This window comes from Balaenoptera physalus (assembly GCF_965194825.1).
Source record: "Balaenoptera physalus genome assembly, chromosome: 10".
Lineage (NCBI taxonomy): Eukaryota > Metazoa > Chordata > Mammalia > Artiodactyla > Balaenopteridae > Balaenoptera > Balaenoptera physalus.
In genome coordinates, this window is record NC_138889.1 from 66,383,316 (window position 1) to 66,400,025 (window position 16,710).

The 16,710-nt window shown below is 37.1% G+C and overlaps 1 protein-coding gene across 5 annotated transcripts in view; it reads right to left on the reverse strand.

Annotated features, from left to right (window-relative positions):
• STK33 (serine/threonine kinase 33) overlaps window positions 1-16,710 on the reverse strand; it is a 76,688-nt gene that overhangs the window by 51,461 nt on the left and 8,517 nt on the right. For all 5 annotated transcript variants that reach the window (XM_082478085.1, XM_082478083.1, XM_082478084.1 and 2 more), the window contains 3 exons: window positions 13,177-13,315; window positions 10,832-10,920; window positions 8,869-8,953 (listed from right to left, as the gene is read on the reverse strand). In XM_082478085.1, coding sequence (XP_082334211.1) covers window positions 8,869-8,953; window positions 10,832-10,920; window positions 13,177-13,315 — 313 coding nt within the window. The remainder of the gene's footprint in view (window positions 1-8,868; window positions 8,954-10,831; window positions 10,921-13,176; window positions 13,316-16,710) is intronic.

The window sequence follows — 16,710 nt, forward strand, 5'->3', positions numbered from 1 at the left end:
CAGCCATAAAAATGAATAAACTACTGATATAACAACATGGGTAAGTCTCAAAATCATTACATGGAACCGAAGAAGACAGACACAAAAGAATATATACTTATGATTCAATTTATATAAATTCTAGACAAGCAAAACTAAGCTAAGGTAACGGAAATCATCAGTGGTTGCTGGGGTCTGGGTGGGGGATCGACTGAGAGGGACACAAAGGAAATTTCTGGGCTGATGGAAATGTTCTATATATTCACTGGGGTGGTAATTGTACAAGTATATGTATTTGTCAAAACTCATTAAACTTTACACTTAAAATCTGTGCATTTTATTATATGTAAATTATGTTTCAATAAAGTATATTTTTAAGAAATCTACTAAAAGTACAAAAAAAATCTATCAAAGCCCTATGCTGGTGAGTGACTTTAATAACTCTCTTAGAAATCAACAGAGGAAGCAAGCAAGATTAAATAAAAAATATTGACTAGGTGGCCAAGATGGCAGAGCAGGAAGACCGTCAACTTCCACAGACACACCAAAATCACCACCACTTACAGAACAACTGTCTACAAGAATGACCTGAAAACCAGCAGAAAAGAATTTCCACGACTAAAGACATAAGTAGGAACTACAAGAAGATGGATAGGAGGGGCGCAGACACAGTAGAGTTAGGACCTACGCTCTCAGGTTGGCGAGCCACACACAGGAGGAATGTCACGGTCTTGAGGTCCTCCCCAGGGAGTGAGGGCTCTTGGTCCCACATCACGCTCCCCAGCCCAGGGGGTCCTGCACCAGGAATACAAAGCCCCCAGAACGTCTCCCTCTGAAAACCAGCAGGGCTTATGTCTGGGAGAGCTGGAGCGCTACAGCAAACAAGAGACTCCACTCTTCAAGGGTGCACACAAAATCTCACCCACTCTGAATCCCAGCTCAGAGGCGGTACTTTGAAAATGGGTCAGACCCACTTACTGATCTTGAAAAACCTCCCAGAGAGGGAGGGAGCAACCAGGACTCCCCCTGCAGACTGGCAGCAGCCATTTTGGGGAGTTCATTGTAACACGTGGACACTGGTGCTGGTAAGCACCATTTTGGATGCCTCCCCCTAGCTTATTAGCACCAGGACCTGCCCCACCCGCCAGCGGGCACACACCAGCCCCACACCCCCTGGTAGACAGCTGCCAAGACCTGGCCCGCCCACCAGCAGACTTACACCAGCACTAAGCCCCCCATACCATTCAGACGCCATGTGGGAACCCAGCCTTGCCCACCAGCAGGCCAGCAGCAGCCCCATGCAGTTAACCCTGCAGTAAGCCTACCCCACCTTCTAGCAGGCCCAGAGCCACTGGACGTGACACAGCCTCAAAGCCAACCAGGCTGGGGGCCAGTCCCACCTACCAGTGTGCTCACAGTAGTCAGCCCCACCACAGCAGAAGGGTGCATGCAGCCCACATAGGAGTTGCCCCGAGAACATATAGCTCCAGTGACCAGAGGGGAGCATGCTGGGCCCCACAGGACATCTCCTATATAAGGCCACTTCTCCAAGATCAGAAAACACAACCAACATACCTAATACATAGAAATAGGCACAGAGAATTGGGCAAAATGAAAAAAAAAAAACTGCAAAAAGCACAAACACATGAAGTCTAAATAATATACTATTATTTTTATATATTTAATATACTATTAAACAACCAGTGGGCCATTGAAGAAGTCAAAGAGGAAATCAAAAATACCTAAAGAGAAATAAAAATGGGAATACAATGATCTAAAATCTGTGGGACACAGCAAAAGTAGTTCTAAGAGGGAAGTTTATGGAGACACAAGCCTTACCTCAGGAAACAAGAAAAACCTCAAATAAACAATCTAGCCATACCCCTAAAGGAACTAGAAAAAGAAGAACAAAACCCAAAATTAGTAGAAGGAAAGAAAAAATAAAGATCAGATCGGAAATAAAAGAAATAGAGACTAAAACGATATAGAAAAGAACAATGAAACTAAGAGCTAGTTCTTCAAAAAGGTAAAATTGATAAACCTTTAGCAAGACTCATCAAGAAAAAAGAAGACACAAATAAAATCAGAATGAAAGAGAAGTTACACCCAACACCACAGAAAGTATCCTAAGAGATTACTATGAACAATTATATAACAATAAAATGGACAATTTAGAAGGAACAGATAAATTCCTTGAAATGTACAATCTCCCAAGACTGAATCAGGAAGAAATAGAAAATATGAAGAGACCAATTACCAGTAATAAAATTGGATCAGTAATTTAAAAACTCCCAACAAACAAAAGTCCAAGACCAGATAGCTTCACAGGTAAATTCTATAAAACACTTAAGAAGAATTAACACCTATCCTTATCAAGCTATTCCAAAAAGTTGAAGAGGAAGGAGGATTTCTAAACTCATTCTACAAGGCCAGTGTCAGCCTGCTATCAAAACCAGGTAAAGATACCACAAGAAAGAAAATTATAGGCCAATATCACTGATGAACACAGATGTAAAAAAAACCTCAACAAAATCTTAGCAAACCAAATTCAATAATACGTTAAAAGAATCATACACCATGAGTAAGTGGGATTTAGTCCAGGAACTCAAGGATGGCTCAATATCTTCAAATGAATCAATGTGATACACCACATTAACAAATTGAAGGGTAAAAACCATATGATCATCCTAATAGATGCAAAAAAAGCTTCTGACAAAATTCAACATCCATTTATGACAAAAACTCTCCAGAAAGTCGGTATAGAGGGAACATACCTCAATATAATAAAGGCCAAAATGACAAACCCACAGTGAACATCATACTCAATGGTAAAAAGCTGAAAGCATATCCTCTAAGGGCAGGAACAAGACAAGGATGTCCACTCTCACCACTTTTATTCAATATAGTATTGGAAGTTCTGGCCATGGCCATCAGATAAGAAAAAGAAATAAAAGGAATCCAAATTGGAAAGGAAGAATTAAAACCATCACTGTTTGCAGATGACATGACACTGTATACAGAAAATCCTAAAAATGCCAACAAAGAACTATTAGAATAAATGAATTCAGTAAAGTTGCAGGATACAGAATTAATATTTAGATATTTATTGCATTTCTACACACTAACAACAAATTATCAGAAAGAGAAATTAAGAAAACAATCCGGGGCTTCCCTGGTGGCGCAGTGGTTGAGTCTGCCTGCCAATGCAGGGGACACGGGTTCGAGCCCTGGTCTGGGAAGATCCCACATGCCGCGGAGCGACTGGGCCCGTGAGCCACAACTGCTGAGCCTGCGCATCTGGAGCCTGTGCTCTGCAACAAGAGAAGCTGCGATGGTGAGAGGCCCGCGCACCGCGATGAAGAGTGGTCCCCACTTGCCGCAACTAGAGAAAGCCCTCGCACAGAAACGAAGACCCAACACAGCCATAAATAAATAAATAAATAAATAAATAAATAAATAAATAAATAAATAAAAAGAACGTGCATTTAAAAAAAAAAAAAAAAAAAAAAAAAAAAAAAGAAAACAATCCCACATATGGATCAATGGAACAGAATAGTGAGCCCAGAAATAAACCTACACACCTAAAGTCAATTAGTCTTTGACAAAGGAGGCAAGAATGTACAATGGAAAGAAGACAGTCTCTTCAACAAGTGGTGGTGGGAAAGTTGGACAGCCACATGTAAATCAATGAAGTTAGAACACACCCTCACACCACACACAAAAATAAACTCAAAATGGCTCAAAGACTCCAATATAAGACATGACATCATAAAACTCCTAGAAGAGAACATAGGCAAGACATTCTCTAACATAAATCATACCAAACTGTTCTTAAGTCAGTCGGCCAAGGCAACAGAAATAAAAGCAAAAATAAACAAATGGGACCTGATCAAACTTACAAGCTTCTGTACAGCAAAGGAAACCATAAACAAAATGAAAAGATAACCTACAGACTGGGAGAAAATATTTGCAAATGATGCGACCAACAAGGGCTTAATCTCCAAAATATACAAACAGCTCATACAACACAACAACAAAAAAACAAACAACCCAATCAAAAAATGGACAGAAGACCTAAATAGACATTTCTCCAAAGAAGAGAGACAGACAGCCAACAGGCACATGAAAAGATGCTCAACATCGTTGATTATTAGAGAAATGAAAATCAAAACTACAATGAGGTACCACCTCACACAGGTCAGAATGACCATCATTAAAAAGTCTACAAATAACAAATGCTGGAGAGGGTGTGGAGAAAAAGGAACCCTCCTACACTGTTAATGGGAATGTAAATTGGTGCAGCCACTATGGAAAACAGTATGTAGGTTTCTCAAAAAACTAAAAATAGAGCTGCCATATGATCCAGCAATCCTACTGCCAGGCATATATCTGGACAAAACTCTAATTCAAAAGGCTACATGCACCCCTATGTTCATACTAGCACTATTCACAATAGCAAAGACATGGAAACAACCTAAATGTCCATTGACAGATGAATGCATAAAGAAGATGTGATACATATATACAATGGAATACTACGCAGCAGTAAAAAAAAGAATGAAATAATGCCATTTGCAGCAATATGGACGGACTTAGAGACTATCATACTAAGTGAAGTAAGTGAGAAAGAGAAAGACAAATACCATATGATATCACCTATATGTGGAATCTAAAATATGACACAAATGAACCTATCTACAAAACAGAAACAGACTCACAGACATAGAGAAGAGACTTGTGGTTTCCAAGAGGGAAGGGGAGCAGGGGAGGGGTGGATTGGGAGTTTGGGGTTAGCAGATGCAAACTATTATATATAGAATGAATAAACAACAAGGTCCTACTGCATAGCACAGGGAACTATATTCAATATCTTGTGATAAACTATAAAGGAAACAATATAAAAAAGAATGTATACATATGTATAACTGAATCACTTTGCTGTACAGCAGAAATTAACACAACATTGTAAATCAACTATACGTCAATTAAAAAAAAAGACAACAATCCCATTTACAATTGCATCAAAAAGAATAAAATACCTAGGAATAAATCTAACTAAGGAGGTAAAAGACCTGTGCTCAGAAAACTACAAGACAATGATGAAAGAAATTGAAGATGACACAAATGGAAAGATACACCATGCTCATGGACTGGAAGAATTAATATTATTTAAATGACCATACTGCCCAAGGCAATCTAGAGATTCAGTGCAATCCCTACCAAAATAACAATGGTATTTTTCACAGACTAGAACAAATAATTCTAAAATTTGTATGGAAACACTAAAGACCCTCCTGAATACCCAAAATAATATTGAGAAAGAACAGAGCTAGAGATATAATGCTGCTCAATTTCAAACTATAATACAAAGTGACAGTAATCAAAACAGTACGGTACTGGCACAAAAACAGACACATAGATCAATGGAGCACAACAGAGAACCAGAAATGAACCCACACTTATATGGTCAATTAATCTATGACAAAGGAGGCGAGAATATACAATGGAGAAATGACAGCCTCTTCAATAAATGATGTTGGGAAAACTGGACAGCTACATGCAAAAGACTCAAAATGGACTAGTTTCTCATACCATATACAATTTAAATAATCTCAAAATTGATAAAAGACTTAAATGTAAGACCTGAAACCATAAACCCCCTAGAAGAAAACATAGGCAGTATGCTCTTTGGCACAGGTCTTAGCAATATTTTTTGGATGTGTCTCCTCAGGCAAGGGAAACAAAAGCAAAAATAAACAAATGGGACTACAACAAATTAAAAAGCTTTTGCACAGAGAAGGAAACTATCAACAAAGTGAAAAGGCCACCTGCTAAATGGGAAAAGATATTTGCAAATGATATATCTGATAACGGTTAATAACCAAAATATACCAAGAATCATACAACTCAACATCAAAAAACCAAACAACCCAATTTAAAAATGGGCAGAGGACCTGAATAGACATTTTCCAAAGAAGATATACAGAGGGCCAACAGGCACGTGAAAAGGTGCTCAACATCTCTAACCATCAGGGAAATGCAAATTAAAGCTACAATGAGATACCACCTCCCACCTGTCAGAATGCCTACCACCAAAAAGACAACAAGTAGCAGGTGTTGGTGAGGATGTGGAGAAAAGGGAACCCTCATGCACTGGTTGGTAGGAATGGAAATTGGTGCAGCCACTCTGGAAGATAGTATGAAGATTCTTCAAACAGTTAAAAATAAAACTGCCATATGATCCAGCAATTCCACTTCTGGGTATTTTTCTGGAAAAAACCCCAAAAAAACAAAAATACGAATTTGAAAAGATGTCTGCACCCCTATGTTCAATGCAGCATTATTTACAATAGCCAAGATATGGAAGCAACCTAAGTGCCCATTGATAGACGAATGGATAAAGAAGATGTGGTTTACATATACAATAGAATACTACTCAGCCATAAAAAATTCAATCTTGCCATTTGCAACAACATGGATGGTTCTTGAGGTTATTATGCCAAGTGAAATAAGCTAGAAAGAGAAAGACAAATACTGTATGAGCTCACTTATATGTGGAATCTAAAAAACAAAACAAACAAACAACATAATACAAAATGGACACAGGTTCATAGATATAGAGAACAAATGGGTGGTTGCCAGGGGAGTGGGGGGGTTAAATTTTCTAGGTGGTTGGGATGTGTTTGATGCTCATGTGAATGTGTGTTAATTTATCTAGCCTTTTGGTTTTTCTGTCTGGCTTTCTTCATTATACTAGGTAATTGTGACTTAAAGGTTTCCAACTTTTAGGAATTTTCTCTGTGATTGAACACAGGACTCATTTTTGCAAATGTTACACTGGATATTTTGAAATTTTCTGAAAAACATAAATTATCAAAATGATTCAAGAAGATGTGAAAAACTTGAATAACCTAATATAAATTGATAATAGAAACTTTATTCCCCAAAGGGTATCAGGACCAAAAAATTTTAAGGGGAAATTTCATCAAATAATTAATGAATAGGTAATTTCTATTGCTTAAGTGGTTCATGAGCATACAAAAAGAGAAAATATTTTATTTTTAAAATGAGGATATTATAATCCTAACATCAAAAAAGACAAGGGCAGCTGAAAGAAAGAAAGCTACACTCAAAGTTCCTAAATAAAGTGGTGACAAATTGAATATGGCAGTACATTAAACCAAGTGGGGTTTAATCCAAAAGTACAAGGATGGTTCAGCATTTTAAAAATCTATTAATGTAATTATTTCATCAATAAATTTAAAGAGAAAAAATATATGATCATCTCAATAGGTATAGATTTGAATAGACATTTCATCAGAGAAGATATATGAATGACTAATAAGTACATGAAAAGATACTCAACATCATTCATTGGTCATTAAGGTAATGCAAATTAAAAATCACAATGAGATACTACTTCATAACCACTAGAATGGCTATAATTAAAAAGATAGATAATATAAAGAGTTAGCAAGGATGTGAAGAAACTGGAACTCTCATACATTGCTAGTGCAAAGGTAAAATATTAGAGTCACTTTGGAAAATTGTTTGGCAGTTTCTTACAAAGTATAAACATAAATATATGACCCAGCAATTTCACTCCTCGGTAGCTACCCAAGGAAAATGAAACCACATGTCCACATAAAAACTTGTACACGAGGGACTTCCCTAGTGGCGCAGTGGTTAAGAATCCGCCTGCCAATGCACGGGTCACGGGTTCGAGCCCTGGTCCGGGAAAATCCCACATGCCATGGAGCAACTAAGCCCATGCACCACAACTACTGAGCCTGTTCTCTAGAGCCTGCGAGCCACAACTACTGAGCCCGCGAGCCACAACTACTGAAGCCCGCATGCCTAGAGCCCGTACTCTGCAACAAGAGAAGACAACGCAATGAGAAGCCTGCGCACCGCAACAAAGAGTAGCCCCCGCTCGCCGCAACTAGAGAGAGCCTGCGCACAGCAACGAAGACCCAACATAGCCAAAAATAAATAAAATAAAATAAATAAATTTTTTAAAAAGCTTAAAAAAAAAAGACTTGTACACGAATGTCCATAGCAGGATTATTCATAATAGCTCCAAACTGGAAACAATCCACATGCCCATCAGCTAATAAATATATAAACAACATACAACGGACAACTGTTCAGCAATATAAAGAAACAGACTGCAACAGGGATGTACCTCAAAAACGTCATGCTATGTGAAAGAAGCCAGGCGTATAAGCCTACATATTGCACGATCCCATTTATATGAAATGTCCAGAAACAGCAAATCTAGAGAGATAAGGATTAGTGGTTACCTGGGGTTGCGATGGGAATGAGATTGAGTGCAGACGGGCATGAGGCAACTTTTGGGGGTAGAACTATTCTAAAAATGGATTGTGGTGATGTTGCACAACTCTGTAGATGTATGAAAAAATCACTGAATGGTACATTTTTATGGTATTTAAATTATACTTCAGGAAAGCTGAAGTATAAAAATCACATTTAGAAAAATAGGCAACTTGGTTTATAAAATATATTTAATCAGTACTCTATGAAAAACCACTGGATGGCAATGAAATTGGATAAAAAATGGAAAGAAGCAAAACATACTCATGATTTTAGCATGAATTAATAAAACAATAATTAAGTTTGGGTGTATGATTACCTAAGAGACATAAACAGCTATAAGAAGAGCCCAGAGAAATAATGAAAACTATAATCTTTGAAGATAAGAACTAGGAGAAATCTGCTAAAACAACTAAAATTATTTGACCTAAGAAAAGGTAGCTTGATCAGGGCCATTAAGTCATGACGTGAAACTGAACTGCTCAAGTTTTAATCCATACCAGTTGTTCTACTTTTTCATATAGAAAAAAAATCATTTTAAGTCTACTAACTTACCCATATAGATAGGTGTCCCACATGTGGTCTGCAGCATGGCTTCACTCCTTCCTTGCTTCTTCACCGCTAAACCAAAATCAGTCACCTACAAGAAGAAACTCATACGGAGTCACCTGTGTTCCAGTCCCAGAATTCACTCATTCTGCAAATGGGACTTTCACCGCATTGTATTGCATTTAATTCAGGGATTCTTGAGGACGGAGGGGCTTTACTTGTATTACTAATAAGGACCTTGCTTCCCCTCCCCACCCACCCCTCCTTGTGAAGAAGAAACTTAGTAAAGAGAAGCTTGGTTTGTCAAATCTTGAGAAAATACCCATGATGTTGATTGTTCATTCCTTCTAATTAAATTCACCAGTTCAACATAGGAAGTTGTTCTTGCAAGAAGGCGTTTAACTTTTTTTCAAATGAAAAAGTTATTTTTATAAAGTTCTTTCACTGTAAAATACATTCTGGCCTTAGTAAGTTTATCATCTATTTTTCTGATGCTCAAGCTATGTTCCAGTTTAAAGCGCTGTTATAAATGCAAATCATTATCCTTGTCAGCACTCAAGGAAACTCCCCCCTTTAATAATTATTTATAAGACATTATCTCTAGTAAATGCTATCTTTTCTTTACTATTATTTCCTTTGTGTTTCTAGAGTATATTAATTCAAAAAATTATTACACTATTAAAAACTACGAGAAGCAAATTAACAGGAAAAAAACCACAATATAGCTACAAATACACAGGAGGCCTACTGCTGTAACTGCAGGCTTTCTGCTCAGTTCTAAGTCTTGGTCATTAAACATCTGGTTATTAAATATTCAGTACGTGCCCTTGGTCTTGTCTCCCAAGTTGGAACAGCCTTGGGCTGAAAGCAGAAAAACAGGCACATTTATTGATCACACAACCAAAGATAGGCTTTTGGTCCACAGACGCTGAATGGAAAGTTTCCAGTACCTTATGGAGTAAGAAAATATTCCTATCAACAATGTGATATCACTATTTTTCTAAAGAGATTAATAAATTTCTCCAGGAGTGTTCACAATGATCCTACTTGGAGCATTATGATACATATCTTCCTCCACAGAAAATTTATACAGATATCAAATATATAAAAGCTTTCATGATCCAATTCAGTTCTTTGGAGAGCATTTATTCCTTTATGCACCAAATATTAATTGAGCACATACTATGCTTCAGGCACTACACCAGGTACCAACAGCGAATAAGACACACAGAATTCCTGCTCTCGTAGAGTTTACAGTGGAAATATTTAAGAACATTTACTTTACTTGGGTAAAACAACAATGCTGTTAAACCTATTTAAATGCAACAGAGCAAGTTATTCACAGACATTTTATTCCTAAATTAACACATTCATATATTTTGAAAGCAGCCACTTTTAAAGTGCTAAGTAATAAATAATGTATCCTATCATTTATTTGACATTAAAGAACACTTAATTTGAATAAAGTCTTCAAGAATAAATACTTGGCACATTAATTTTTCTTAGGACATAAATATTAATACCCAAATTATTAAATTTGGGTATTTTTAAATGAGAAATACAGACTTTATTTTTAAATGAGAAATACCGACTTTAGCATTAATTTAATATCAAAGGCACAGCCAAGGTGCACTTTTTCTCTAGATCTGTAACACATGTACATCAAATTACCAGGCATAATTTTGAAATTAATTAGAATTCAGAGCATCTGTTTGTTTGCTATTAACTAATGATTTAGAACTATCCAAATGAATATGTACTTTAGAAAAATTCAATAGCACCACTTAACTTGTAAAATTATTCTTGCCAGTCACAACCTCTTTTGTGAAATTTTAATTTTTTTAGCACAAGCCACTTAGTTTTGGCTGTTTAAAAGCTTTCAAAATGTATCTAAAAAGAGGATGTACTTTGCCACTTCACTATCAAACTGTTTATAGGCAAATACTTACCACCATTTCTAATATCTTACCTTTATGTTTAAGTTCATTTCATCGTTAGCATCAATAAAGCTGCTTTTAACCATTATGTTTTCCAGTTTTAGATCTCTATGTACTATATCTACCAAGAAAATAAACAACAAATCAAATGAAATGGATAATGAAAAAATAATTAGATAGGACACAAATAGAACAAATAAATATACTTGACCAGTTAACATCCACTGTTGAAAAATTTGAGGAGGGCCAGGTGTAATCCTGCCCTCTTCTATTCCCTGATATTCAAGTCCCTTTTCTCCATGTTTCTAACCTTAAGGAGCCATTTTCTTTGACTCCCTCACCTCTCCCCAATCCCCTGCTGCTCCGACTGGCCGCTCTTCATGACAAGTGGCCTGGTAAGTGTGGAAGAGGACCCTGTCCAAGGTTAGGTATTCCCTGGAGGAGGGAGACACGTGCAGTTACAAGCCCGGGAAGGTTTCCCATGTCCTTCGCTCTTCAAATAGAGGATTACTTCTTTACTTCTATGCATATGTTATTGCCAGTGTAAACATTTAACATACTGCAACCTGGCAACACGTATACAAACTCCACTTATTTCAGTATATTTTTCTACAACATCAGTACCACTTTCCTACTCTTTATACATCAAAATTAAAAACAAAAACTCCTGAGACACAAAATCTCCAGTTGAACATGTCAGAGCTCAGGTAGGACTTTTATGTACATGCAAATACTCTCATGTACCAAATATTTCCTTTGCAAATCACTGATTCAGTTCATATCCATAGCAATCATTTCCCTAAACTTAAAAAGTTATAGGCATAATTTCTGGAAAAATAAAGCTGAATGAGCCCTGGACTGGCAATTATACCTAATTATTTACAGTTCCCTTACACAGTTCCAGCCTGTGTTGGAATTTTTATTGTTTCTATTGTTCTCCTTATCTCTTCTTACATAAATACCACAAAATTTTAATTAATATATCTTTATAATGTTTTAGTAGTTGGCAGGACAAGTCTCTCTGCTGCCTCTGCTGTTCTTCTTTTTCATTGTTTTCTTTACTATTCTCACCCATTTCGAAATAATTTTATCAAGTTCCATGAAAAATCCTGTTAAGATTTAGTTTGAAATTATACTGAATTTACAGCTTAATGTGGGAGAATCGACATTAGCATAATATTAAGCCTTTGGTTTCCTGCCCTTGCAAAAATTGTTGCCCTCTGCCTGGATATCCCTCCCTTTTTCGTCTGAGTTTGTATTCCTCAGCTCAAGCTTTGCTTCCTCTGTGAATTCTTCCCTGACTTTCCTAATCAAATGAGGCACTTAATATACCTATGCTCCTTGCACTTTATATGGCTTTCAGAAATTATCATGTTGCATTATAGTTTGTTTTCTGTACTCCATCTCCCATCTGCCTCTCAATTTCCTTGAGGGGCAGGTGCCTTGTCTTTTAACTTCTGTAACTCTAGAACTAACCACAGTGCTGTAGGTGCTCAAGAAATATCTGCTGAATGAACCCCTGGGTTCCAGTACCAGCTCTGCCACACCTAACCATGTCACTTCACCTCTCTGGAACAAAGCTTTTTCTCATCTATAAAATGAGAAGTTTCTAAAGTCACATGTAAGCCAAACTAACATTGAAGAAAAAAAAGCAGGGGCACGAGGAAAAACAGTAGCAATAACACCAAAGAACAGTAAAGCAGTTAGAAGAATTAGAATAATATTTAAATGTGGATTTTAAAGTAGTGAAACGATTCCCATACGGTACTACACTGGTGGATACATATCATTATACATTTGTCAAAATCCATAGAATTTTGGATTCTATGGATCCAAACTACGGATTTTGGGTGATCATGATGTGTCAATGTAGGTTCATCAATTGTAGCAAATGTACCACTCTGATGGGGGATGCTGATAACGGGGGAGGATGTGCATGCGTGGGCAGAGGCATCTGGGACTCTCTGTAACTTCTCAATTTTGCTGTGGACCTAAAACTGCTCTAATAATTAATCTAAAATTTTTTAAATGCCTAGAATATATAGATTTTTAACATTATTAATATATGTGTTTTTAGAAATTTCACTTTTATTATTGATTGTCTATTTTTGATTTGATAATATTAGCTTTTCAAACTGTTCTGTAGAAACAGTCATAATTTCATCTTGTCTGTGTACAATGTAATTGCATACCTGCCTTGCTTCTAATTAAAATATATCTATAAAGTCAAAAAGGAAAATTTTTTTAATTTTTAAAAGAAAACCTTCCGTATTAGTAGGCATTATTTCTGTCACTATGAATCCTGAATACAATTGCCCTTAAACAAAAGTGGTATCTGCGCTCATGGAGTCAGTGAGCTGGATGATCCTCTTCTTACCCTTATTGTGAAGATAGGCTATAGCTGAGGCGAGACTTCGAATGATCCACCTGGTCTCATTCTCTGAGAAATGACCTTTCCTATCCAGAATTTCTTTGAGTTCTCCATCCTCACAAAGCTCCATCACAAGGTACATTTTCTGACATTATAAATTTAAAAAGAGAGACAGAGAGCACAAATTATTTAGTTGAGGATCTTTAAAATGTTATACACTGTATATATATAGCAGAAATATGGTTACAATCGATGTATTCATTCAAAACTATTTGTTATCTATCATGTACAAGATACTATGCAGGATACTAGAGGAAAAAGGAAGCATAAGACACATAGTCTTTACCTTCAAGGAGTTCAGAGTTTAGCTATAATCACAATACCATGGGGTAATGGCTAACAGAAGAGGAATGCCCGAAATGTGATGAGGTTACAGAGGAGGGGAGCCTTTGCCTAAAGAATGCTCACTGAAGAGGTGACATACAGGCACGTCTGGATGACTGAATAGGGATTTATGGGTAGAGAATATGGGCAAGAACAGGCACAGCACATGGCATTTGCAGACTCCAAAGCTCAAAACAGCACTGGTGGGACTTCCCTGGTCGTCCAGTGGTTAAGACTCCGCACTTCCACTGCAGGGGGCGCGGGTTCTATCCCTGGTTGGGAACTAAGATCCCGCATGCCAGCGCCGCAAGGCTAGAAAAAAAAGAAAGAAAGAAAGAAAGAAAGAAAGAAACCAGCACTGGCAGTTAAAGAATAACAAGTATCTCAGTGTTAATAGCACTGGGAGTTTGGTAAGTCAGAGAAGACTGAGATGGTGAGGGGTGAGGCCAGAAAGAACACGTTGGTGTCAGGCTGTAAGGAGTCTTGGATGTCACACAAAGGAGCTGGGATTTTTTTTTTTTCCCCCATATGCAAGAAGGAGCCACTGCAGATTTTTAAGCTGATGTCTGGAGTGGGGGAAAAGGTATGTGCTACTATCAATTCTGCATTTCTAAATGAACACTCTAACAGTGATGAGGAGCAGAGCTCAACAAACTTTTCTCTGTAAAGGCCAGATCCAGATAGTAAATATTTTCGGCTTTGAAGGACATACAATCTCTTGCAACCACTTAACTCTGCTGTTACAGCATAAAAGCATCCATAAACAATACAACAAAACTTTATTTATGGACTTTGAAATTTAGCTTCATATAATTTTAACATGTCATGAAATATTACTCTTTTACGTTTTTTTCAACCATTTAAAAATGTAAAAAACCTGGCTTATGGGCCATAAAAAAACAGGCCACATGCCACTGGCTCACATGCTGTGTAAGCTGACCTCTGATTATAAGAGGGTAGATGTGAGGCACAGAATGGAGAAAAGAAGGAAGAAGAAAAAGATGTGAAAATACCTGGAGGGAGAAATAGTGGGACTTAGTGACTAATTGGGTATAAGTCGTAAAAAGCCACAAATGAAATGCCTCTTCCATATTTGCTGTTTCTGTGCATACATATTAAGATCACCTTAGGTATTCCGATAGCCAAGTCATCTATTAAGTCAAAAAAGATTCACAGTCAACTAAAATGCATGTCTTTTTCATACCTATGCTATTCAGACACAGACTACCCTCCATGTCTCCATTCTATCCTATAGCACATTTTCATTGCTGTTTTTAAGATTCTGGGATCTGATCGTATTCTATTACTACTACTAGTGCAACTTCTGTGTTCAGTCAGCAAGCACGAATACAGGAAGAGAAGGCTAACAACCTTTCTTCCTAGAGTCAAAATTCTGACTCACCCAACCTCAAGATGTTTAGAATTTCAAAAGTAACTACAGAATTCTGCAAAGTCTAACACATAAATAAGATTTTGAACTAGGCCATATTTTTTCCACTGACAGCACCGTAGGGATCATGAAATGAAATGGAAAGTGAACTATCTGGAAGGCAAAGTTATGTTAGCAGTGCTTACAATATAAACTGATGTCATTTTAAAATATGTACGTTGATAAAAGTTATATCAACAGAAGTTTTTTACAACTCTTTCTATAATTATTAAAAGTAATTGTGTAGACCTGGAGAACATGTGGACTCACAAGAAACCATACATAGTCAAACTGCATGATCAGCATTACTCCCTCAGCCTAACCCTTCAGGTAGCAATTTCCATTCATCCTTAAGATGGCTTCAACGGAAGGTCTAGGCATTTGTGTGAGTTGGGAAGATGGGGAGTCAGATGTGACCTGTGTGAATCAAGGGCAAACAATACATTAAAAAGACCATCACAGATGATGGTTTCTTTGGCCTTCAAATTATTCTAGATTTGGACTCCCACTTGTGCCCAAGATGAAGTAACAGATCAGACTTACCTTCCCTCCTGAAACAACTTAAGAAATGGATGAAATATATAAAATAACAATTTTCAGACATTAGACATCAGACAGCATAGGGCAGTGATCCCTGAGAGAGGGGAAACCTATGAGGCCAGGACATTAAAGGTTATTATAACTATATTTAAGGAGGAGGAAATAGTGAGCATGTTAAGTAAAAACATGGAAGATAGAAAAATGATCCAAATCAAATCTCCATTGGAAGGGATAAACAGCACATATGATGTTACAGAAAAAGAGATTACTGAATCTGAAGATATCACAACAGAAACTCTGCTAAATTAAACAGGGAAAGAAAAAAGATCAGAAAAAAAATGAATAGAGCATCAGTAAGCTTTGGACAATATCAGGCAATCTCATGTGTACTTGAGGTCCTAAAAATAGGAGAAGGCAGAAAAAATATTTGAAGAAATAATGGCCAAGATGTTCCTTAACTTGATGAAAACCATAAGCTCACAGATTCAAGAAGCTCCATGAACCCCAAGCCAAGAAACATGAAGACGACTATACCAAGGCACAACATAATCAAATTGGTTAAAACTGATGATAAAGAGCAAAACTATTCTAAGCAGATTTGAGGATAAAATAAGTCACAGCTCTAAAACTGAAAAGGTAGAGAAGCCTTCTGGCACCACTGCCATATACTACTCCCATAAAAGGTACCTGTGGTCTCTAACATTTATCAAGCACTCCTAATGAATCAAGCATAATGCATAACGCAAATTGACTATTGCTGCCTTAGAGACTGTCAAAGGAAACAGAACAATAGCTAACAGTCGATGAGATGTATGCTTTATATTCGCTTTCCCGTTTAATCCTTCAACAACCAAATGAGGTTGATACTATCATTAAACCCATCTTACAGATGAGGAAACTTAAGTATAGAGAGGTTGAGTAACTTGTCCATGGTCTCAGAGCTAATAAGTGGTGGAGCCAGGATTATATTGCACAGGCAATCTGATCCCAGAGTCCACATGCCTAACCACTGTATCATACTGCCGAGCAGAGAAATACCCAAGCCCACGGGCATAAACAACTTGAAGGCAGAATGGCAAATAACCCAGGCTTCAGAACAACTTTAAATGAAAATTACAAGCATTGAAAGACAAGAATGAAAACATTTAGGAAAGAAGGAAGATTAAACATATTAGTTTAAGACACAG